Source organism: Callionymus lyra, chromosome 4 (assembly GCF_982586985.1).
Source record: "Callionymus lyra chromosome 4, fCalLyr1.hap1.1, whole genome shotgun sequence".
Lineage (NCBI taxonomy): Eukaryota > Metazoa > Chordata > Actinopteri > Syngnathiformes > Callionymidae > Callionymus > Callionymus lyra.
The window spans coordinates 30,267,633-30,290,192 of NC_141821.1; the positions used below are offsets into that span (position 1 = coordinate 30,267,633).

At 37.7% G+C, this 22,560-nt stretch overlaps 1 protein-coding gene across 1 annotated transcript in view; it reads right to left on the minus strand.

The window, feature by feature from the left end:
- Nucleotides 1–22,560, minus strand: part of exoc6b (exocyst complex component 6B) — a 54,572-nt gene that overhangs the window by 8,492 nt on the left and 23,520 nt on the right. The window contains exons 16-20 of the mRNA XM_087789668.1: nucleotides 22,283–22,394; nucleotides 21,482–21,616; nucleotides 21,229–21,417; nucleotides 13,450–13,585; nucleotides 10,988–11,061 (exon numbers count right to left, since the gene is read on the minus strand). Coding sequence (XP_087645794.1) covers nucleotides 10,988–11,061; nucleotides 13,450–13,585; nucleotides 21,229–21,417; nucleotides 21,482–21,616; nucleotides 22,283–22,394 — 646 coding nt within the window. The remainder of the gene's footprint in view (nucleotides 1–10,987; nucleotides 11,062–13,449; nucleotides 13,586–21,228; nucleotides 21,418–21,481; nucleotides 21,617–22,282; nucleotides 22,395–22,560) is intronic.

The window sequence follows — 22,560 nt, forward strand, 5'->3', positions numbered from 1 at the left end:
AACAGATGCTTCTGTCCACTTCCTCTGCCTGGACTTAATAACCTACAGGTAACGCAGGGGTCACCAACGTGGTACCCGAAAACACCAAAGGTGGAGTCCACAGGCCTGTTTAAACTCTCTTTTTATACAATAATCATCTTATTATGTTTGATTTTGTATTTCTTTTTGCCCCATTGGTAATTATTGCGAAATCAAAAAAGTGATTAGTGTATTAGAGCAATATCATTATAATCCATAATAATATGAGTTAAATATTTTTTAGAAGTTTGTAATAAATGAGACAGTGATTTTGGAGCCGCTTGTAGTTGCAAAAAGGTTGGTGACCCCTGACCTTATGCAACTATTAATTCTGATAATCATTTAAAATGAATTTGTGTAAATAAAACCATGACTGTGAATCTGTGTCCTCAAGTTGGTTTTAAAATAGGTAGTTAAAAGAAGATGTAAATTAACGTATTTAATAAAAATTAACCATATTTCACTGAAAAACACCGTCAGACCATCTTTACACATTTTCTGTTTTGATAGAGATGTTGTTTAATCCACTCAAAAATGAAAACACTGTTAAGCCCCTGAAAAATGTGGTTTTGGCGTTTAAAACGCAAAACATCTTATCAGGCACCATCAGGGTCTGCGTTCAAGCTGCTAGTGGTGCTAAAATAATTTTGCTAATGTATTTTTCATCACTAAATATAGCACCTAGCACATGCATGCAAACAACAGATCACGCATGTATGGAGCGAGAGCCTGAAAAGCCACGTCGAGGAGCAGAATGATTAAGTTATCAGACCATAATTGGAATAATTCTGCAGGGATGTTTACGACTTTGAAGTAAGAAACCATCCTTTCTTACAAAATTGATGGCCAGATATTAAATCGAAACCACAATCTTGAATCTTTTGTACAGCTGCGCGCAGACTTATTTCCACGACCACAGTACACGAGCGCCAGCGACCACAACACAGCTCATCCTCCACTGTGAAAACTTCTGCAATGTATATACTGTACTTTATTAATCCAGTGGGTTTGTTGTTTGTCCTCTGCAGGATAATACGACACAGATAGCAAAGAAGCTACAAATCTGGATGTAATTGTTCCCTGAGGAGAAGTAGTGCTAAGAAAACCAACATCATCTTCAAAAAAAAACCCCATCAGACACTCGCCAAAACAAATGTTTTATTTTATAGAAATGTGATCGTCCTTCTGGATTTATGGGATGGCATGATGATCACTGAGGTTTGTCGTCCACCGAGCACATCTTTGGAATTAATATCCAATTTAGTGTGTGTAGAGATTAAGGGATTCTTTCAAAACTCTTCAAAATGTATGATACATGCCTTACGTTTATTCTATAGAAATCGTTTTTTTCTATTTAAAACAGGGCAACATCATATATATACTGTTGAATAAGAAGTGCCAGAATTGTATTTCATAGCATAAAACTTATAATAATAATTATTTTCAAAACATCCTTCATTCATTTATTCGTTCACTCAAGTAGTACATAAAAAAAGACTGAAAGAATGTAAACCACTTAACATATTTAGTTATTGAATCATATGAATATGTTTACATGCATCCCTTTTTTAGTTTACTCCAAAAAAAATGCTAAAATCGCAAGACAAGATGCACGAGAAAGTGTGGAGCGGAGGATAACTCCAATAAATACAATAATGGAGAAAACATCCTCAAGGCGCTTAGTTCATTATTAGGTAGTATAGTTTCTTCTCCAAAATACCTGAATATTTTTTCCGTGTACAGCCCCCCCCCTCCATCTGTACGCACTTTGAAAGATTGTCACACAAAAAGTTTGTCACCAACAGACAAAGTGAAATGGACGGAGTGGAAAAAAAGGCTAATCGAGAAGTTCGAGTGGTTCAACCAAGGGTCTCCACTGTCAATTAGACACTACACAGACGGAGAGAGTGAGAGAACGAGAGGAGGGAAATGAGAGGGAAGAGAAAAAACCTCAAAAAGAATGATTGGGGAAATATTACAGGACTGCAGGAGAAAAGGGAAAGGAGGGAGCGAAGGTCAGGCGGAGGCTAACTAGATGTTACGGAGGAGGCAGAAAGAGTGAGGGTGAAACTTGGGGACGATAAACGAGTGCAGGCTGATGTCAGCGGGCCCCGCTGGGAGCTGCCTCGTTCACTGATAAAGCAAATAAAGACGGAATAGTCCAAAACAAACAGGGATGGAATAACAGCGGTACTCTGAGCTTGGTTTAGATTAAAGTGTTATTTAAAAAGGTCAATTTAGGCTGCGTCACACTAAAGGGCCATTCAAGCCCTTTAAACACTTTTTTCGAAAGGTTAATTGTGGGCCACAGGTTCACAGAGTCACTTTCATACAAAACTAAATGACGTGTATCGTCACGGAGATACATCTTAATTTTTAAAGGCTTTGTCTTTTATTATATAAATAATAAATTACATTAATCAATTAAAAACAACAGCTAATACACTAAAACACGATCGGCATAATAATATGCGGGGCCCCAGGATCGTAAGGTTGTAAGTGGGAAGGAACTGCTCATGACATTTCTCTGCAAGTGGAAAACAAACATCTCTTTCTCCATCTCCTCCAGAACCCAAAACAGGAAGCAGTTGAAAGGTGAGAGCTGTTTCAGGTCCTCAGCGTCTTGGTTTGACCATAGATTGACCGCAAAAAGTTACACACACACAGGAAAGGGTGTGTGGATGCAAGTCATATTAGGGAGACTAACAGAGAGGTCAAAACTGATAAAACAGAACAATGACCCGACCCGGTCACTGCACGGTCACTGTATGCGTGTCAGAACGCTGCCGGTGCAAAGATGTGAGCTAAGAATGTCATCTAGAAATATCTGTGAAAGGATGTCTGAACTTAATCATCGGCTGACCACTGGCCGCAACTTACAAACTTCCACTATTCACCCCCGACAATCGGGTCGTTGAAGAAACTGTTGTCATGACCAGCGGCTGACCTGTCGCCACGACGATAAGAGCTGGCCACAGACAGGACAGGAAGTTGAGACGGCGGCCGAGAAACACACTCTCTGACCTCTCCCGCACAAATAATAGCTTGAACTCGTAAATCCAGAGTTATGGACACACGCACACACATGTTTGGAAAGCTAGCATTTCTTGGCCGCTATATCTTAAGCACAGAAGGATCAAGGACTTAATGACTAGGCTGACCTGAAGTGTGTGTGTGTGTGTGTGGCTATATCTAAAGTGTGTGCCTAAAGCGGTGTAGGTAGCGCTCAAAAAGTATGCGAGCAGTGGATATGATCAGATAAAGGGGGGGTTTTAAGAGGTCGAAGTAGAGTTCCCACCCCTGGCTGGCTCCAGTACTTATCTCACTGACCCTAAGAGCACCCATACATTTTCATAGTGTTTGTGCAACTGTTCAACTACTTATGCAGCGTCAATCAGACCAGGTCATTCAAAAAGTGTGCCATTTAAGACCCAATCCAATGTTGGAATCTATCAAGACTCACTCGTGAGACAGATCTTAGTTTAAGGGCTAAAATGTACTTGTATCGGTAGTTAGGACCATGTTTTAGCACTAGTCATTGTGACATCATTAGAGATGGGTTTCATTCACGATTTATCTGAAATTGACAAACCAGAAATTTCAAACACTGTCTGAAATGGTGCCTAAAGAATAGATGACATCCACTCTTAACACAGACTCAAAACAAAAGCTGTCACAGCATGGCGTCTTTGTGTTGAAAAAATAAATAAGTCCAAGGGCCCCTTAAGAGGATCGGTTTCCATTTCCTACGAGTCATGTTGCAGCAGCAATGTTTAATAAAAACACTGTTAACAGACATTAAATCGCTTGATGTCAGTACATGAGGCTTTAAGTGATACAACAAGATTCCTAACAAGTGTTCAATGTTTGTATTTTAAATAAAGATTTAGAGGAAACAAGACAAATATATTTGAGTCACTTCACAGTACAATGATTCTATCCATAACAATTTTAATAAAATTATTAATTATTATTATTATTAATTATTAAATAAATAAAAAATATTCGTGTTGCTTTTGACTTGTTGACATCCAGTGACTAAGAATCACCAACTGATTAGAAACAATTCAATTTAAGTGTATTTATTAACAAGGATGTTGTAGACCTGGCCACACAAATCAAAACCAAAGTTTTTCCATATATAGTGCAATAAATGATACTTGCCTTTTTTCTTTTTATATTACTTACAGTGTAAACGCAACACTTCAGTATAGAGTGATCATAGTGTAAACAAACTGTCTGAAATTCAAAGTTTCGTCTTTCCTTGATAAAGAGCCATTTTCTTATTAAAAAATATCTGGAATAATGGCAAAAAATTATGCACAATGATACAGCTAAAAGTTATAATAGATCCGTTTGTGTGATCAATACAATCATGTGGGAATAAAACTAAATTGAATTTTAACCGGAGCATTTCACCCATTTTCTATAAATAAAACTAAATTGATTAAAGTTTTTAATTGATTCACCTTTAGTTCCATTCAAAACATGTGTTATTGTCTATACTGGTATCATGAACTATAGATATGCCAGTGTTAAGATAAGATAGGATAATGTAGAGATAATAAAGAGATAATGTCAGAGTAAAATTCATGTTGAAAGAAAGGAATTTAATTTGGAGAAAAAACAAAGATATTTGAATCAGATTTTGCCTTCAAGATTGAAAACATTGGTCAAAGTAAGAATATTTTGGTCTCTTGCATGAGTTTGAAACCACTTGTTTGAAAACACTTACTGTAAATAAGTAACAGTTAGAAATTTGGCCATTAATTTTTTCCCCAAACTAATATACACAAACAGTAGAATTAAAACTATGATGAAAAGATATGAAAACTGGGATTATCAAAAAGAACCAAGACATTTTTTTTGACAAAGTCCAGGACAAACATGTATATCATATAAATGAATGAACTAAATGCAACTTGATGATCAGCAACGAAGCGGCGACGTGTGAACGACTCAGGATCACAAAGACGGCTGAAGTCTGATTCAGTGGGAATGTGTCACATCAGTGGTTGAACCAGCGAGGACTTCCCGAGTCTGCGCGTCTCCCAAACTTCAGCAATAGATCGGCAGGCGAGCATTTAGATGTCCATCCGCGGCTCATCATCCCTCCGTGCTCTTTCTTCCTAGCTCATCCCGCTCTTTCACCCCTCTATTCATCCCCCCTTCTGCGCCTGGTCAATCGCATGAAGGGAAGTGTCAGTCTCCCGAGGAGAGAGAGGGAGAGCGAGGTTGTGCGACAGCGGAGAGAGAGAAAAAGACCACCCTCTTCGTCCATTTCACCCATCGTATCACTTTCACCTGACTGCACTCTTTCAATCTGAATCACTTTTTGCTGGCCTCTGTCAACATGTTCACGCATTCGTGTCTGACTTCCTCGCTAAACGGATTCAAGCCAACTCTTCTTCCGCTGGAGGAAAAAAACTATTTTCTCGACACCCCCCCCCACCCCCCTACCCTCTATCTATACCTTCCTCACTTATTTCTAAATGATAATCGGTGGTGAAGGTGAAGCCGTTGCAGATGTGGTCAGCGCTGGACTGATGGCACTGGTCTCTGAAGCCGACACAGTGTGGCAGCTGTTCCACTGTGACCGCAGAAGCTAGGAATGTGACAGTAGCAGATTTTCTGTCCGATTCGATTCCTCCGACCTCGTCCTGTCCTCGTTCTCACCTCAGTAATCCCAAAGTTATTTTCTTCAACAGAATCTCCCGCCATTCATCACTTAACCTCCCCCATACCTGGGGAGCCGCGAGCACCGTAAGTCAAGTTCTGACATGACAATAACCTTTTCAAGGAGTCAATGGTTTTGACGACAAGTTGTTTTTTTTTAATGTCTTGAAACCACGGATAAACAAGGAGCCGACAATCAAAATGAACCTCTCAATATCAACATTTTAAAGGAAGGGCAGCTACGTGGGATAATGTCCAGGACGTAAAAAGTAATATTTCATATAAATAAGGAAACAAGAGCATTATTTAGCAGTTAAGTGGAGAACAATAAAATGACAAACACACACAAGTGAGTATATCCTTCTAAGACAGATTGTGTTTTTGTGAATTTTTCAAACAATGAAGGAAGAATACAAAATGCTTTTTTGATGAACAATGCTGCATTTACTTTTGTCAAGATTTACTACATGCCACGTTCATGACAAGCATATTGGATTTATCATTAGAAGTTTTTTTATTTTATTTAAAATACCACACTTGTGTTAAGTTTAATTAATTTGAAAATGAATAACCAGTTACATTTAAAATGTTTAAATTAATAGTTTAACAGTACAAATTGACTTCATCTTTAAAGAAAAAAGTCTTATATTGCTCAACCATTAACAATCCAATTAATTTATTATTTTTCTATGATAATAAATGTGAAAAATGTTTGCAAAATTAGAAGAAAAAAAATGATTAACTATTTTAAAAAGAGAGGGATTTACAAATCTTTGTTAAGAAGATCATTTAGAATAAATATAAATAAGAATAAAGTAACAACTTCTTCTTAGGTTTTACAGTAGAACAGATCAGTTGCAATCTCAAACAAGCCTTTCCATCTTTGATATGAAAAAAGAGAGAATGTGCAAACGAAGTTCAAGTTCAAGATTTGATCAATCGGCAGGATTACCATATCTCGGAGGCTCCCCTTCACATCTGAATCCTAACCCTATTATTTGTGTCCGTCCTTAACGGTTGCATTAGTCTCTGGAAACCTCTTGAAATATGAGCTGGCTAAATGGACCACAATCCCTGTCCCAACAATGAACCCTTTTAAAAAGTCGCTCAACTTAAAGTTCAGCTTTATCTGTCGCCCATCTGCGTCTGTTTATCAGCAAACGCTATCTGTTGAAAGGCAACAAACAATGTCATTCAGTCGACTGGAAAAGACATTTACAATTATAGTAGCAGTTTAACAAGGGAAGCAAAGTTGGGGGATAAAACACCAGTGAAATATTGGTTGTGGAATGATAAATTATATTAATTAAGATAAAATACATGTTTAAAAACTTAAAAATCCTGCTATTTATTTCTTTAGTATTCTAAAAAACGTGTTTACTTTGAGTTTTTTCTTTTATTTGTATGGTAATAAGTGAGGTTTCTCTCCATCCGAGGCTCCCGTTTTCCCCGGGCCTGTCCCGAAAAACCAAACACACACACACTGCCCACGAGAGGAGCCGCTTTTCTGTTCGCTCTTAATCTGTGATGGCTACGCTGTTCAATCTACACAGCATAAGGATAAGGGCCGCAGTCGTCATGCTGTGACATGTCGCTTTTGGAGAGGGAATCTTTTAGGGGTGATGGTCCGGACACACAAACGTCAAACGGAGAGCAAAAAGGCCTCAGCAGAGTCTGTCTCGGTGCAGTGTCGAGAGTCTACGGTGTGTATAGAGGGTGCAGAGTAGAGAGAATATAAGAGATTGAAATAGCTGAGTTTTCAATAACTACATTTAATTACACATTATTAATTAAAAAATATCTTTATTTAAATATATATAACAAAATTGGTATTTAAGGATGAGAGTAAAACCAATTAAGGATCAAAAGCAGACACAGAAGAATTGCATCATTTAATTTAATATTTGTAAAAGCATTTCTAATCTTAAACTAATTTAATTCAATCCATTTCAGAGACTTTGAACAACAAATATTTAAGTAATCTTCAGTAAATAAAAAAGGCCTTTTGTAAAAAGGTTATACCAAGAACAGGATGTATAATATACAAATAATAAATTAAGAACTAAATTAATAAATGATAAAAAAAAACATTTAGACTTTCCTGACAATTTAGCAATGTTCAATTTGCTAATAGGATAAGTTTCTGATTCTGAACATGGTCATGATAAAAAATACATCTGAACATGTTTTGTTTTTTTTCTCTAGTAAATAACAAGTGACAATCATGGTGACAGACCGAAAGTCAGTTTTGAAAGCTGTTCAAAGCGAACCTGTAAGAGTTATATTTTCATTAATTCATGTCCTCAACGTTTATGCTAATGTTACCACAAATTGATGTTACTAGATTAACCTTTGTTTTAAAAGTTTGAGAATTGAATTTTATTTATTATTGACCATTTAATCAATTTGAATTTGAGCTACTGTAATTCATCTTTGGCTTCAGACTTTTTTTGAAAGTTAAAATATGAATATGAACATGTGCAATACAAGTACTTCCTCGGGTACTAATGGAAATTGGATATAGTTGCATGAAGAGGAGTTTTAAATACTAATTAGTGAATAAAAAAAAATGGTATAATAGCATATTTAATAGTCGTTAATTAAAAGAATACTATAAAAAAAGGGGGCTCTAGCTTCAATCACCACGTCTGTGACTGTGTGTGTTCTGGGGAACTCCTGTAATGGCCCTGTCCCAGGACCCCGGAACCTTCACGAACACCGGGACCTGACTACACAACAAACAGCCCCTTCAGCTTGATTTATCGACCATTCACCAGCAGGTCACACGTATAAAAAAATAAAAATAATAGGCATGTATGCCAAAGGGATCAATGTGTGTACGGGCCAATTGAAAGCTCGGCTGCTGACAGGTAAACATGACAAATTTGTCTTCACACACTCAAAATAATGCAGATCTGACACACACAGAGACGCACTCAGGCAGATGTGTACACACAAGTTGAAAGCGTTAGAGGCGGGAGGAATTCTTTTGATATGATAAGAATGGGTGAAAAAACAATGCATGCGTGGAAGAAAGAAAGAAATGAAAGACTTTAACGGAGTGATGGAGTAAACTGATTGGAAGGAAGAGAGAACGCGAGGAGACGCCAGAGAGGAAGGAGTTGAAGGAAAAGCAGCAGATGATTCATGCAAAATAAGTGAAGAATTTACTTTAAGTATTAAATGTGATATCGATGCCATTCTTTCTTCTCATCTTTTTCCCCCTTGCATCTCCTCCTCGGAGCCAGTGAACAAGAGGCACTGCATCATCCCGACAGGCAGAGAAAGAGAAGAGAAGGAAAGAGAAAGAGAGATTGTGACGGAGGGATAAAGGGCTATCCGTCTCTGTCTGTCACCTCATTCATCGTCCCCTGCTCCGTCCTGCCGCCCCATCCGTCATCCGCTGTCACGCACCAAAATACAGACACACTCTCCCCAACAACTTTCACACACTCGACAAACACACACTCAAAGATATGCAGACCAACACACAAACATTGACTCGCTGTCCGGCCTGTTTCGCACATTCACTGCGATGAACACTGGTTTCATAGATACACAAGCATGCGCACACTCGCACACACACACACTCACACTATGACAAATCAATCACTTCGGCATGTATGACGACATCTCCGGAGTTTTTTACATCCAATGATGATGACGGACAGACAAAAAAAATGAATAAATAAAAGGATGGCAACATAAGATCCCACTTTTTTACTTGTAAGTTCACAATATTCCTTGAAGTGAGGTAACACACAAACGTCCTCGCTGCAACATCCGCTACAATCAGTGTGAATCAGAGACATCACGTTTTTGCCCTTACTGTAAAGCTGCTATTTAGCTCTGGGAGATAATCAAGATTTATAACCACTGAGCCAAGAACCATGCATGGTCACGCTTCGCAGCTCCAGTGAAACTTACCAACATCCTAACAAGAAACCAAAGAGAAAAAAGGTGCTCTAAGGAGAGACGTATGCCCTGTGCTTGTGTCAGTGCTATGAAATAAACTATTCTCTCAGGCTAGAAAACTAAAAATAAATGGATTAATTGAATAAATGGATACATTTACTTTTTTAATTTGACACAGAAATTTGCTACTTTATAAATTCACAATCTGGAATGTTTTATCATTTAAATTCAAAGGTGTACATTGAGAAATGTCTTGTATGTCCAGACAATCCTTGAAAATTGTATGTCTAAAAAGACTAAGAATTGACATGAGTAGTATTTTGAGACTGCAGACAAAGGATAATAAGAAACCTAATGACAACAAAATGCCTGATATTATACAAAAATACATTTTTATATTCATGTTTAGCTTCTAATTGGTGTCACTACTGTATTTTGTAGCTTAACTGCTATTCTTTAATTTTTGTCATTTAAAGTATATCCATCAGAATTAATCCAGTTAAATTAAATGTGTTACATATGATAATATTAATGAGAACCTTTTTGTGAGATCTGTGCAAAGTCTGGCCTTCTGCAAATATTCATCGGGCCTCGTGACAAACCGAGCACGAGAAGAATGTCTCATAGTTTCTGTTTAAGGTTTAATTCTCTATTTTATTGTTCAATATGATTTTTCACTGTTCAAACATTTTACCTGATTTATATCCATAGTCTTTTTTCTTTATTTTTTCCTTAAATGGTTAATTTTGCAAAATATTTAACCTTTTTTTTTAATCAAATGAAATTACAAAAATGAATCTAAAAAACATTACTGTATTTTTTTAAAATTTCATTTAAATGACTGTAGATAAAATATAAATACAAAAAAAACACCTCTGGCTGCAGCAACAGTATTTTAACAAAACGTTTAATTGCCCACACATTTTGGAGGAACAAGATATATGCACATTGGTTTGTTTATCTACTGTTTCATAAGAAATTTCAAGTTTATATTTCAGTTTATTTTAGTTCTAGAGTTTGACACTTGTTGCCGACAAACGTCCACACAGGTGGGCCTGAAAACGGTGCTTTTCACAAAACCAGGGGTTTATTGAAGAGTCAAATACTGGGTCGATGTATTCAAAATGCATGAATGATGAGGCATGTCAGTTTTTAAACTTTGATGGATAGTGATGAAAGTCATATTGTTGTGGAATACAAAAAGAAGAGAAGCACACAGAAGAGGAGGAGGAGGAAAGGTTGGAGAGGGTGGATGGGACGAAGGATGAAAAGGACAGAGGGGGAAGAGGCGGAGGCCGAAAAAAGATAGTGGAATAAGAAAAGAAATTCAGAGACAGAGTAAACGAAGGAGAGGACCATGAGGGAGACAAAGACCTACTTGTCTCAAGTCACTGAAGGCCAGAAGCAACGTGTCACCCTGGAAGCCTGCGACCGGGCCGGCTCTGGCAAAACCTGTGGGAAAATACAAACCCGCCACCCCTCGGTCCTCCCCCAGAGAGAGGGAAGAGAGGAGGAGCAGGAGAGAGAAGAGAGTGAAAAACAGAATAATAAAAGACCTGGTCGCATTTGCTATGCATCGGGATAGATTGGCAGACAAATGACAGCCTTGGGAGGAGAAAGAAGGAGCGGGGTGAGGTGATGGGAGGGAGAGGTGGGAGGACTGGGTGTCAGAGTCATGTTGCTGCTTAGAAAGCGAAGGAGGATGTGTGCGGGTTCTAGATGGAGCCACGTTGTGTATATCAAACTTTCTTAAAGGTGGAGGTTGAAAGTTTTATTTTACCGAGTTATTCATGAGTGTGTATGCATGTGTGAGGACATATTCAACCTGTGGGCGACGGCCTCGCGTTTGTGTGTCAGGGTCGTGTGGAGTGTGAGCTGGGGTCTTGGCGTCAGTGGGACCCGTAAACAAGCCGATTGAATCAAGGAACAAGGGAAAAGAAGGCTGCCGCGAAGAAGAAGAAGAAGTGGAAAAAAAAAAAAGCAGAAAGAGCAAGTCTGTAGCTAATCTCTTCACCTTCAAACACACACACTCGCGCACACACACGCGTGCGCACACATGATTACACGCCTGCCACCTTCAGTGACCCTGTGACACAGAGCCGGTCTCAAACTGTGTGATGCTATCTCTTAAGAAAACCTTTCCTTGTCTTCAACTTTCTTTAGACACGGAGTCTATCGTCATTTATTTCATTAATTATCATAAATGGAAACACATTTCTTGTATTATTCGTAGAATCTTTTCATGACAATACATTGCGAGTCAAATGAAAACAGTTAATGAAAACAAAGTGTCTTGGAGGTGATTTACAGTATTAATGACACACGGTGACAGACCTTGATGTTTGACCAATCACAGCAGAGTGATGTAAATATTTCAGTCAAGTCTTAAGTTAGTCAAAATACCAGAAATGTTTTTTCCTGTCTGTTCATGAAGACCTTTTTCAAATTTGTGTTGAAGAGGTTGACTTCAGAGGGAGTTGAACGTGGTCCCGCTCAACAAACGTTTTTAACACGCTCTGAAGTGGTTCAATCGCTTTACAGGAATTACAGGAAGACAACATGCTTAACAAACCATGAGTAATCCAAAGTGACATTTTTCCTCAGTATTTTTAATGGTTGACTTATAGGGGGAAACTCATTTGTTAATTTAAGTGTCTTTTAAATATATCTTGGACCTCTATTGTATTATCAGTATGTGTTTATTAGTACATAACTCCCTTTTCTTTGAAATATTTACATTAGAAAATGCTGTGGTGATTGGTCAAACATCAAGGTTTATCGCCGCACATCATCAATACCTGAAGTCTCCAGCTCGCAGGGACTTGTTGTATAAACAAAGCGGGGTGTGATTACAGCTGGCTGGAGGAGGAGTAAAGCCATTATGACATCATAGTTCGCTAACTTTATAAAATAGAGTTGATTTTTAACATTAGTTGCCCTATAAATATTACGGAACTATTACCAATTATTTTTCTTGAGTCATTCAGTAAATGTCTACAACATTGTATCAATGGATCGTTTCTGAAGCTCTCTGAATTCCTGTGGTTTCCAGCTTCCATTCATCTACAATCTCATCTTTTTCCCACCCTCATCCCCGCCAGGGCCCAGGCTTCCTTTCCATTGAATCCTGACCTACCCCATACCTAGAACCCCCTTTTTCTCTCCAATGTCGCCCCATCTATTCTATGTTTTTCTCATCCGAACCCCCCAGTCTGCTGTGAATGAGTAACTCTGTAACCTCCTAACCTCTATGCAGCACTACACGCATGTCACTGCGCATCATGTCAGACAAACACACATACACAGACAGTGTGACCAGCGCTGTGACTCTAAGAACCTTGATCATGTACAAACTGAGCCAACAACGCCTCACACTCATTCATTCCACCCTCTCCTTTATCTGTGCATGCTTAAGTCCCAGAGAACAAGAAGGAGTAGGAGGGAGAGGAAGGAGTGCGGGGAAGGATGGGAAGTTTGGTAGAATTAAAAAATGGCATGGAAACCGTTTTAATGGAAGAGAACAGAAGAGCGGTTGAAAAAAGAAGACAAAAATAAATTACAGGGCACATTAAGTTAAATTAACCATTTTTAAAATGAACTGCAAAGGAAACAGAATAGGAAACAAATACAATACACACAAAAGTAATTAAGTGTTAAGAAATATTTACGATCATCTCCTTAACTTGCTTTTAAATGTGAATTTTATAGTCTGGATTAATGAACAGATGATATAAAACGTTAATCAATGGATATACAGAGTAAAGTAAAACAGGACAAGAAAGAAAAGCAGGGTGAAAGCAGTGATTTTCTTTAAATATATGAACTAGTCTAACATCTTACCCTCACATTCCTTGACATCAGCGTCCAGCTGGTGCAATGCTCCCATGGAGATCTGTTTGACCTCATCGAACAGTTGCATCAGCGACGTGGAGATGTGTTTGCAGGCCGACATGCAGGCCGTCTGAGCCACTTTACCCTGTGCAGGACAAATGATGTTCAATGTTAGCCACGTCCATCAGCTCTACGGTGCCTGAAGATACTACAATTATTAGCATCTATATCCAAGAGATGTGCGTGTCAAAACTAGCATAAAAAAAAGTTATTATTTATTCTATGAACATTTCTTTAAATATGTATGATAGAACTGAGAGACAGGAAAACCTGAAGACTGAAAGTCTAGATCGACAACTTCACGTATACAACAGTCATCCGTGGTCGTTCTCGAGTTGAAAAACGAACAAGCGTAAATCCCTACAGTGACACATAAAAGAGTGGTCACATTCCAGGTGCAGTCACAATGATGAAGTAGCATAATAACAACGAAAGCGTTGGATGAGGAAGTGCATGACAATGCATTAATACTGGTGCTAAAATATGTGCTTTTAGTGGGCTTGATGGAGTGTGTGCGAGCTTGTTTTGTATTGTCGTTTGATCTGGTTGTAGCCTGGATCTTGACCTCCACATCTGCATTCATGCAGAAGTGTGCGAACCCAAGAAACATTCAAAGGTCATTGCAGTGGGAAACTAAAGTGATGAAAGGAAACCGGTATCAAGAATTATTCAACTGTTCCAGATGTCTTTGAGACACTTGCTGTATTACACAGAAAAGGACTCTGTAAATTAAATTTAGAAAAATGTAAATGTCCAAGCATTACTTTTTCGAGTATGTTTTAAGAATAATATCAACAACCGCAAAATCTCCTTAAGGATTCAGGCATGATCCCCGATGACTTTTGGTGCCTAGGTATCTTGTTTGGATCTAGATTGAGTACATGAAGAATACAAGAAAAAAGACTTAAAAAAAAAACTTTTTTGTCATTTATGTTTCATGAATAAGGAAAGTAAAACACCCTGGTTCTTAGCACCGGTTAGTAGATGAATTAATTCACCTTGCAACAGATGGTCAATATTCTTGAATTTGTTTCATCTCTTTTAAGGTTCCTTCCACTTTTAAATAGACTGCCGTACGGTGTACATTTTAGGATGTTTTTATGAGGCTGCTTCGTCTGAGGGATGAAGCTGTTTAGTGTGATACCTGACGATGTCCTAAAATGTACACCGTACTGCCGGATATCCGGCAGACAGACTTGCCCAAAGGTCGATTATAAAAGGACGAGATTGAGCGTGAAATGGGCTTACTCTGTTTACATGTCCAGCTCCAGCTCTGACTGACAAACAAAAACATACAGGTAGGTGTTTCAGACAGGTATGGCGTTGTGACAGTTTTCAGTGCAGACAACTGGAAACAATTAGCTTGGGGCGCACAAGGGAAGACATTTGAGGTTAGAACTAAAAATAAAGAAATATGTCACTTATAGGAGTTTTAGGAATTTTAAGATAATAGGAAACTAAACAAGAAAAACCTATATATATGGTGAATACTGATATATTATTCTGCAGAATATAATAAGTGCCACTCGATAGGTTGCAGTGACTTAACAGGTATTTCACCGGATAGGAAATTAAATTAAAGCTAAATTAAATAATAAAGCAGATGTCCTTATTTATTTTAAAATATACTACCATTATATTTATGCTAAATTAGAAATGGATCAAAGATCATAGAGTAATCAAAAAAAGATTAAAAACGTGTTTTCTGTTGTCACAAGAATAAAGAGAAAACGCAGAAATAAAATAAAGGAACTCGAGCTAAAAGAAATGGGATCTCTGAATGTGTCAGGAGAGGCCCTACTCTGTTTTTTCCCAAATCCCCCCCATTTATCTAATGAGGCGTTCATCAGAGAGCTCATTAAAAACTACTCTACTTCTAACGGCTGAACAAATAGACCAGAAATTGGGGGAAAAGGCAGGAAAAGTGGAAAAGATGAGGGAGGAATCAGCTGGGTCAGAAAACACTGGAACAATCAAGAGAGGGCTCTGAACAAGACAAGGAGAGAGATGTGAGCTCCAGAATACTGGTGTCAAATATTCTTGTAAAACCCTTATGAAGACATTTTTGTTCACAAAAGCCAATAAAAGTATATGAACATTTCCACAAAAACTTGAAAAGTAATTTCACTAAAATACAAATCATGAATGCATAATTGAAGGTCGTGCTGTCAATAAATTGTATTACTTTATTATTTATGATTTTGATTTACAAGGGTTTGGAAATCACAAACATCAGCTAAAAGGAGGCTTTATATACCGTTTTATACACCGTGTGTGATATTTTCCAAGTAAAACCCGATCGCTGGAGCCGCAGCTAGCAGAACGTCAGTTAGTGGCCAAAGGCAACCGGTGCTCTCATATTCAAACATTTGTATTTTTTAATTAACCAGCATGTGTGTGGGCCGACTCAAGGACGCTTCTTTCGAGGAGACTTGCTTACGTAGCTTCACTCACAATTAACCTTGACAAGTTATTTACACTCGCTGTGATCAACTTTTGACAGAGTAGCCACTGAATACAAGCCAAATTGTAAAACAAACAGAAAAAGGGTTCGGGTTTATCATATTTTTGAGGGAATGTTTCCAAATATAAGCTTGACCTGGAGCTCAAACCTCAGATGAAAGATTAAGAATTGTCGACAAATTTTCTGGTATAATCTGAGCCGCACATGTTCGAGTGTTTGATTCCATAAAACATTGATATGCATCTCAATCAAAACCGAGACTTGTTCGGAAATGTTCCCTCTTAGAAATCCGCTTGAGCCTCATGCTAAAACCATGCGGAAAATACAACAGAACCATCAGTCAGGGCTTCTCAACACCAAGGCATGATGATTCACAACTCCTGGAAGGGATTGGACACGGTCTCTTATATGATCTCTATCAGCCCAGAAACCTGTCAGTCACACAAGCAGCAGGTCGGAGCAGCCAAGAGTCGAAGTGGAATCACACCAACAATATCATGTGATTATGGCTTGCTGCAACCTGAGTTCAACCAAAGTAACAGACGATATGTGGTTCCAGTTCGTTTTTGCTGCACTCTGTAGAAGCTGAAGATCACAACACCATCCGTGCGGAAGCTTTCGGAGCCAGAACTTCTAAATGTTGTTTCCTTGACTGCAGCTCGACGTGGGACAAAAAAAGATGTTCTTACACTTTAGAAAAAAAATAAAAATGAAAATGGACTTTAATAGAAGCTTTTTGGGTTTGAAGGACAATTTATTTCCCACCCAGCTTTTTTGAAGCTGAAATAGGTTTCAACTACAAAAATAAACTAGTATTTCAGTAAGTGGAAGTCAGTGTCTCACTACACTAAATATATAAAAAATTAGTCAATGGTGTTTAAAAATTATTAGAGTTAATGATGATGTCGTTAATTAAAAGTACTGTTTGGTGTTAAACAATCGCTTAAGTCGGTTTACATGTTGCAGACTTAATATCACACATTTTATCATTGGTTTAGTTTTTATTAAACAACTGGTTGCTAATGCTAATGTGGCTAAATGAAGTAGACATGCTTAATGTTATTACTTTTTTATTTAACTTTCTATAGCAAGGTCATACGCTAGGTCTCACTTTAAACTACATGCAGCTTTGCAACTTTAGGTAACGACTCAGGGTTAAAGTTTAGGGGTTAATAGGTTCATTCATTGGTTCGTTGGCCTCACTTTGTTACTTTAATGACCAGGATACTCACCGGTAAGATAGCATGTTCTACAGGCATTCCCTGCGACAAAAGAACAACAACAACCGGACAGTTTAGCAGTCGGAAACAAAAGAAAAGGTTTGAAACATTAGTGTTTTGAGTATAAGACAAGATGAGGGAAGGCTGCGTCCAAAGTGTCACGGTATATGATCGTGAAATAGGAGCGCACCAGCCTCATCAAACCCTGTGGGGAATTTGGTTAGAAGGACATTCACAGAAGCAAAGCTGCCAACTTTCTCAGTGTTCCGCAAAAAAGTGATCAAGAAGCTTATAAAAAGAAAATGCTGTGGTTTCTTTCCTAATTATCACATGGTTTTTACTCCGGGCACCTTTTCCATTCCTTTTTTCAATATAGTCTCTTGTGATATTCGTAGTTGTAAACTTCTGGTGGCTCTGGTGTTGGACAACCTGTTCCTCAAACTCATGCAGCCTTAAAAATGTTTACTGAAAAATCTCTTCCAAATTTTAATATAGTTTAAGAGCTACAGTACAATAAACATTCGATTCATGTCAGAAACTCTCTCCACCAAGACAATTTAAGAAATATAATCAAAAACACATAGATAGAAGATTAACAAAGACACAAAGGTGGCAAGTTGCCTAACAAATTTGCCCTTTTGCTTGACACAATCTCAATATGAAGTCATCAAATTAGCTGCCAATCATTTATTCTTTAAGAGACGACCAGAATGGCAGCTAATGACCAGGTTTCCCAGATTAAGGACATAAGAAGGCTCCTAAGGAATTTCGGCTAAGAAGGACTGCTAATTTAAAGTCGTTTCCCAGACGCGTTCTTAACTGCCTTCTTAGGAGAACCTTAAGATCAAACCAGAGAAGGTTCATAAGAAGCTCTTAGTGGGCTTTGGCAACACATTTATAAGGTTTTACTTGGTTTATTGGACTGAAAACCGTTATAGTGCATTTTCTCGTTTTTTTAATACATTTTCTACGCCCTTGAATGCATCATTGGCGTATGACAATTCGTGCAGCAAAAGTCTTTTGTGCATCCATGTTAATTTATTGCAGTGATTATATGGCAAAGGGATGTGTTGAATGAAGTTTTACTGATTTTTTTTAACTGTTTAAAGTTTAGTCATAGTAGTAGTTGTGGTCTGACAGAGCGTCATGAAGCACCGTCATTATTATATAACTGTTCTAATGAAACATCACGTCATTTTTAAGCTAATGACGCCACCTACTGACCTCTAAACATCATGACACTGCTTCATTAAGCTTCATCAGTCGATCACTACATAGTAGCTCTATAAACGTATATATGCAGATGTGTATGGAAAACTTAAACATGTAATTCAATAAACTTCACAGAGCAGTCGGTCACCAAGAAGGCTGTTAATGGTGGCTCAGTTCAAATCCTATATTTCCTTGTGAAAGATCATCAAAAACCAACTCTGGGAAACACATCCTTCTTCCACAACGTTCTTAAGGGCACTCTAAAGAAGATCGTAGCACTTCTTAATCAATCTAGAAAACCCTGCCATTGACGGTTGAGGGTCTGATTACACTTGATTAGTGATTAGTATTAGTCTTTGTGCTGACTTGACATTAGAATTTGACAAACAACGACAATATAAATTAAATCCATTCCACTATTTTACAAGCTTGAGTTTTCTGCCAGACAAGGCCAAATGAACGAGTAAGACTTGGCTAACACTAACCACCTACACCTAGCAGCAAATACGGTTAAGCAAGGGGCCAAAACATTACACTTTGAAATCACACACTACTGATTGATTATGATAAAAGTCTCCTTAGACACCAATATATACAGCAGCAATGATGTACCTTTATTCTCCATTTAATAAATACAGTTCGTGTTTGACCGTTTACATATCGACCACTGCTGAATATTGTATTACATCATTTAAATAGGGGAAATAACTTGTTTCTTTACCCATTATCACAGAAACATTTGGAGAATGACACACAGAATATAAGTAATTCGAAGTGTTTGTGGTTTTTTTTTAAAGATTCTAATATCTTTCTTCTATTATTATACTACCCCGAACTCTTCTTCCATCAAGAGTATCTTATTCATTTCTGTGTAACGCAACACTTTTATATGATCACCTTTTATTTTAGAGGGTCATACCACCCAGCTTTTTAGATCCATAGTATCTGATCCACTTAGGAGGCCCCTCGCAGTGTGTGTGACGGGGTCATGTCCGGGGCTCGTGGGGGTGTAGGAAAATCTCCTCAGAAGTGCTGGAAAACACTTGGCTCAGCCACCGTGTGCGCACGGCCTTATGGCCTTGTGACCCGCTTGGACGGAATCCGTGCGTCTTAAAACCTCAAGAGTGTGAGAAGCATATTTGAGTGGCGTCCATGTACTTAAACAGTCGCAGGACAAATTTGACAGATTATATGTTCAAATTAAGAGTCCGGAAAATATTGAATTAACAGATGGTTTTCAACATAAAATTAAATGACATACTTTGATAAATATTCTTATCATGTATCCTTTCCTTTTATTTTAGGTGAATGAGTGATCATTCAAAATTCAAATGTTATTCATTTTCTACTCACCCTCATGTCGACTAAAGGTTGGGATTATTTTCAGACTAATCTTTTTTACTTTTTGGAGTTATAGACCAAAAAAAATGTAAGTACATTTTAATGTAGCGAATGATGCATAGTTGTCAAGGTCTTCGTCCAAAAAGACACATTTAGAAATGTTGGAAAAATATACGGATTTATTTATTTTTTCTGGAACAATTCCTCTTGTTGAGGCTTCAATACAGGATGGAGGTTACAGACGAGCACCACGGAGGTATTTTCAATGTTTTTAAATAAGTTGTTTTGGATGACGATTTCTGAGCTCGAGTCGCTGAATTTAAATGGACTTGCATTTTTGCCTAGAACTCTAAAAGAAACAGTTTACTCTAATAAATATGAGAAAACTATGAATTTTAAATTTTTGGTGAACTTTTGCTTAAAGAGAACTAATCTACTAATCAGAAAATCAGAAATACTTAATTACTAGATCATAGTTACAGACACGGATAACAAGAATCAAGTTTTGAGGGGAAAATTAAAAACAGTGGAAAGACTTGTTTTCATCCATTTTTCAGGTGAATGTTTTCTATTTAATTATTGCAGATCTTTTATCTAGCAAAAACTAAAAAAACTCAAAGGTCATATATACCTCAAGACATTTTGGCATTAAATAATTATACAAAGTAATTGTTGAAGTTATTGGAATACTCAATAAAAAATACTTTTTTTCTTGCCTTGATTAATTGTTAATTACATTTTTACCTTGTGTGTATTGTGCACGATTACCCTTATGGGAATGATCCCTCTGGGCCCCTGCTCTAGAGTCAACAACAAGCGCTCTTAATCTACTGCTGCTGACATGAGCGCCTCACCTCTTAATTAGCTCATAGGGCCCCATGTTAACGAGCTAACAGGCTTAGCCCGTAACGAGCTAAAGCCGATTGTCCGGCCCTGTTATGTCAACATGCAGCAAGGAAAGGCCAGTGAGCTTATGATGAGCAAACCCACTTAAACCCATCTTTAACTGCATGACCTTAATGGTTACTTCGATGGCCTATAAAATATTAGTGTAATACACACAAACTTATGCCAACTAATGTTTCAGACAAAAATGACAAAAACTGCTGTAGAAAAAGAAAATAGTTCAAACCCCAAAATGATGTCTGCTTCTCCAGACCTCTGTGATGTAACACTATCCTGCAAACAACATGCACAGAACTACCAGATTTTCTTTTTGAGAACCCCCCACCCCCTTGATGTCAGCCGTCCAACTGCAGTTTTTACAACCCACACTGGTCAGGTTTTCTCCCTCTTTGAGCAACCATTAATTTAAGTGATCTTATTTTTATCATTAGGAAGTAAAGAGCATCACCTGTTGGTGACTTAGAATATCAACAGCTGACAAAAAACACGAGACAGAATGTCACCAGTGATAAAATAAGCATTAAAAACCTTTTAAACCATCCAGTTTTAGTGTGTGTCTGCAGGTGTGTGTGCACAGATACTAACGGGCAGGTTTGTGAAGACGCTGAAGGTGCTATTCAGGAAGGCAGTCAGGTCGATCAGATAGTCGCTTGGTTCCAGAGTGCTCCCCGCCTGCGCTGGGGCCATCCAATCGTAGTCGGCCAACTGCAGGAACTGGTCGATCTTGGCATTCAGACTGGTATAGATTTCTGCTTCAGCTGCGTGGCGAGCGTCCTGCAGGAGGACATGTTGGATTAAAAACTGAACAAAAAACTTTCTATTTCAATTTAGTTTTTACCTTAAACGTCGAAGTCCCGTATAACTTGGTGGCATTGGCTGTGTCAGGAGGAACATTGGTGATATTTGATATGAACTCCTCAAGAAAGTGGCAGCTCTGCTCCAGGTGCGTAGTGTTAATAATCACCTGCACCAACTACACAGAAGACAGATCAATTCATTTACAGCTGTTCATTTAAACATGAATATTTTAATTGGCAGATCATTCTTACTAGCAAAATAATTTGAAACATGTGCAATATAGTTTTTTTAATCAAAGTACATTTTCAACCGGTTATATAAGCGGCTTCAAAATAAATAATCTAAAAATCAAATCATCACAAGACTTAAACCAATAACATATTTTCATTTTTCATACTTTCCTGCATATAAAGTTCACTTTTAAGTATTTTCTTCATTCATTTCCTTTTCTTTTTTAGAGTTTAGATCTTTGTAAGAAAATTATGAAGCAAAAGAATGTATTATTACTTAGTACTATGTCAATTCTACACAGCCAAGATACGAATGCCCGTAGTTTAATGCACCAGTGAGACTAGTCAGGAACGCAAAACTTAAATAGCACAGAGGATATACTTATTTTAAACAAAATTGAATAAAAAGAATACCAATGAAGAAAAATATATATACTAAAAAAAAAAAAAAATCTACCTTTTAGATAAAGTAGAAATGTATCCATAAGTGTCCTTTTTAAGGTCGAATGAGGAGGAATGAGTGACATTTATAAAAAAGTGGTTATTAATTTGCCCTAAGAACATTTTTATAAGCTGTTTTTTTAATATTGTACCACACACAAGCACATCACCTCTGCCAGTCCCACATTCTTCTTCTTAATGGCATACTGCAGGCAGTGGCTAAGGGTTCTGGTCAACAACAGATTTGTGGACTTGCGGATCATGTCGTCTACCTCTGTGGAGCTGGGGAAACACACAAAAGCATATTTTTAATATGCCATATATAAACACAAAAGTGTACAGCTTTCCAGAGAGCACTGAAGAAGGCCAGAATAAACAGTTAAACTGAGTTTCCCCGTCTGCTAAACTTCCATTTGGGGGGAAAATAGTTTATATGTCATCAGAGTTG